This window comes from Humulus lupulus, chromosome 4 (assembly GCF_963169125.1).
Source record: "Humulus lupulus chromosome 4, drHumLupu1.1, whole genome shotgun sequence".
Classification (NCBI taxonomy): domain Eukaryota; kingdom Viridiplantae; phylum Streptophyta; class Magnoliopsida; order Rosales; family Cannabaceae; genus Humulus; species Humulus lupulus.
Window position 1 is genome coordinate 232,656,420 of NC_084796.1, and position 3,887 is coordinate 232,660,306.

Here is a 3,887-nt window from a genome sequence, read left to right on the forward strand (position 1 = left end):
TCTCACGATCGTCTCATGTCGACTAGCTCGAACCAATCCACCTTATAATGTGGCTATATTAATTAATCACAATCATGCACCCAAATTATGCAATTACGCCCACAGCGGCCAAATTACCAGAATACCCTCACAATAATAAATACTCCCATATGCATGCATCCACCATCATATAATAATATAATTCACGTAAACATGCATATAATCATTAAATACTATAATAAATCATTTATGGCCCTCCCGGCCTCCTAATCAAGGTCCTAAACGTTATTAGGAAATTTGGGGCATTACAGGTATGTTGAACACTACAAAGCTAGATTGGTGGCTAAGGGATTTTCTCAACAGTATGGTATGGATTTTGAGGAAACTTTTGCTCTTGTTACAAAAATGACTACTGTTCGTGCTCTTATAGTAGTTGCATCCGCTCGTCAGTGGAATATATCTTAGTTTGATGTTAAGAATGCTTTCTTTAATGGTGATTTACATGAAGAGGTCTACATGGTTCTTCCTCCTGGGGTCCCTCGCAATCATGGAGAAGTTTGTAAGCTTAAGAAAGCTCTGTATGGTCTCAAACAGGCTCCTCGAGCATGGTTTGAGAGGTTCTTCATTGTTATTGCTTCTCTTGGGTTTCTCCCTAGTAATCATGACTCGGCTCTATTCGTTAAGTGTACTAATGCAGGTCGTATTCTCTTTTCCTTATATGTTGACGATATGATCATTACTGGTGATGATTTAGATGGAGTTGGAGTGTTAAAGTCTCAGTTAGCTTCCCAGTTTGAGATGAAGGATTTGGGTCCTCTTTGGTATTTTCTAGGTATTGAAGTTTCCTTCTCCCCAAAAGGCTATATTCTTACTCAGTCAAAATACACTTCTGACATCATTGAGCGTGCTCGTCTTACAGATACAAAAGTAGTTGCCACTCCTTCTGAGCTCAATGTTCAGTATTCTCCTTCTGATAGCACTCCCTTGCATGATCCTGCTTTGTATCGCACTATTGTTGGCAGTTTGGATTATCTCTTTATCACTCACCCCAACATTACATATGTTGTTCACATTGTTAGTCAATTTGTTTCCTCTCCTACTACTGTTCACTGGGCAGAAATTCTTCGCATTTTGAGGTATCTTCAGGGTACTATATTTCAAAGTCTTTTGTTTCCCTCCACTTCTTCCTTGGAGCTTCGTGCATACTCCGATGCCAATGATGGTTGTGATCCCACAAATCAGAAGTCTATTACTGGTTTCTGTATCTTTTTGGGTGATTATCTTATTTCTTGGAAAAGTAAGAAACAAACTGTTGTCTCACAATCTTCTACTGAAGCAAAGTACCGCGCTATGTCATCTACTACTAAAGAAATTGTTTGGTTAAGATGGTTGCTTGAAGATATTGGTGTTTGTCATTCTCAACCCACTCCTATGTATTGTGAAAATCAGAGCGCCATCCATATTGCTCACAACTCTGTTTTTTATGAACGCACCAAGCACATTGAGATTGATTGTCATCTTACTCATCACCCTCTGAAGCTTAACACTATCACTTTGCCTTTTGTTCCTTTTTCTTTACAGATAGCTGACTTCTTTACTAAGTCGCATTCTATTTCTCGTTTTCACTATCTAGTAGGAAAACTCTCGATGCTTATTGTTGCTGCATCATGATTTTGCGGGGGGTGTTAGAGTTATTATCTTAAGGTTATTTTAGTCTTTTATGTTATTTTATTATATTTTGCCTTTTATAAGGCTTTGCTGATTATTTTATTGTAAGAGAACATTTGCTCTTCTTTTGCAATATACTTAGCTCCTCTCTTTATCTCTTTGTCTTTTGCTTTCTCTTTGAGATCTACAGATTGAGTAATCTTTGCATAATTATCAAACTTTTGGAAGTGGAGTCCATGTACTCAAATTCGTCATCAATGCAAGTTGATGATGAAATTCCCACTCTTCACGTCCAATCGACGCAAGTTGATTTAAATGAAGAAAGTACAACTGCTCTTAAGCAAACAGTCATGGAGCCTCGTCGTAGTGGGAGGGTTTCTAGGAACCCAGTTTGCTATGGTTTGGATGGTGAAACCAATATGTTTGTTGGTGACACTAGTGATGATGATCCATTGTCTTTCAAACATGCAATGGCTAGCCCTGAAAAGGAACTATGGCTCGAAGCCATGAAACAGGAAATGGAGTCCATGTACTCAAATTCCATATGGGATCTTGTGGAAGCACCTAGTGACTTTAGGGCCATTGGGTGCAAGTGGATCTACAAGAAGAAACGAGGTGTTGATGGAAAGATCGAGACTTATAAAGCTCGATTAATGGCAAAGGGTTATACCCAAAGAGAAGGCGTGGACTATGAGGAAACTTTTAGTCCGGTAGCCATGCTCAAATCCATTTGCATCCTCTTATCCATAGCAGCCTCTCGACTATGAGATCTGGAAAATGGACGTCAAGACAACTTTTCTTAATGGAAAGATTGACGAAGTCATTTATATGGATCAACCAGAAGGATTTAAAGTATCTGGACAAGAAGCAAAAGTTTGCAAGTTGAATAGGCCCATCTATGGACTTAAGCAAGCTTCTCGTTCTTGGAATCTTAGGTTTGATGAAATAATCAAAACCTATGGCTTTGAACAAAATATTGATGAGCCCTGTGTTTACCAACTGAAGGCAAATCAAATAGTGGTATTCATGGTTCTTTATGTAGATGATATCTTACTCATTGGAAACAATGTTAAGAAATTATCAGATGTGAAGAATTGGCTGAGCACTCAATTCCAGATGAAGGATTTGGGTGAAGCAAGTTATGTTCTAGGTATCCAGATCATTAGGGATAGAAAGAACAAACTTTTAGCTCTATCTTAAGCAGCTTACATTGATAAAGTGCTTGAATGTTTCTCAATGAAAAATTCCAAGAAAGGTCGTCTACCGTCCCGCCATGGAATTTATCTTTCAAAGAAGCAGTCTCCCCAGACTCCTGAAGAGGAAGATGCAATGAGAAAAGTTCCTTACGCATCTGCAGTTGGAAGTCTGATGTATGCCATGTTGTGTACTAGACCAGACATCTGCTATGTAGTGGGATTAATGAGCAGTTATCAGTCAAACCCAGGACCGGAACATTGGATAGCAGTTAAGCATATCCTGAAGTATTTGAGACAAACTAGGGATTATATGTTAGTCTACAAAGGTGGTGTTCTGAACCCTGTAGGCTACACCGATTCAGATTTTCAGACTGATGTCGATGACAGGAAGTCTACATCTGGAATGGTGTTTACTCTTGGGGGTGGAGCTGTGATTTGGAGAAGCGTAAAGTAGTTTGCAATCTCAGATTCCACCATGGAGGCTGCGTACATAGCCGCGTCAGAAGCAGCTAAAGAAATAGTCTGGCTAAAGAAGTTCTATTCGGATCTTGGTGTTATTCCAGAAATGGATAAACCGCTTGTGTTGTTTTGTGGCAATACAGGAGCGATAGCCAACTCGAAAGAACCTTGAAGTCACAAGAGGAGTAAGCATATAGAAAGGAAGTATCACATTATTCAAGAATATGTGGCTAGGGGAGATGTGAAGGTTATGAAGATTGCAATCGAAGACAATCTTACAGATCCGTTTACAAAGACACTACCAGATGCTACATTTGATAAGCATATCAAGGAAATGGGATTAGTAGAATTAAGACATTAGTTTCAATTAGTGCAAGTGGGGGTTTTTTGGGGTTTTATGCCATAATTAAAACCCAAATTCTTTGTAATCTGATTTTATTATCAATAAAAGAATAGAAATCATTTTTTTGACTTGGTCAATCACTTTGCTCACATGTTTTATTTTCATGATTATTTGTTTAATATAAACTTCTATCAAATCCCGAGCATATAGGTAATCTTATTTATAGTGACGTAATCACAGTG

The 3,887-nt window shown here is 38.5% G+C and overlaps 1 protein-coding gene across 1 annotated transcript; it reads left to right on the forward strand.

The window, feature by feature from the left end:
• Positions 1 to 495: 495 nt before the first annotated feature.
• LOC133832991 (uncharacterized mitochondrial protein AtMg00810-like) lies at positions 496 to 1,650 on the forward strand. The gene has a single exon (XM_062263259.1). It carries the CDS (start codon positions 496 to 498, stop codon positions 1,648 to 1,650), a length of 1,155 nt encoding a protein of 384 aa, XP_062119243.1.
• The last annotated feature ends 2,237 nt before the right edge of the window (positions 1,651 to 3,887 follow it).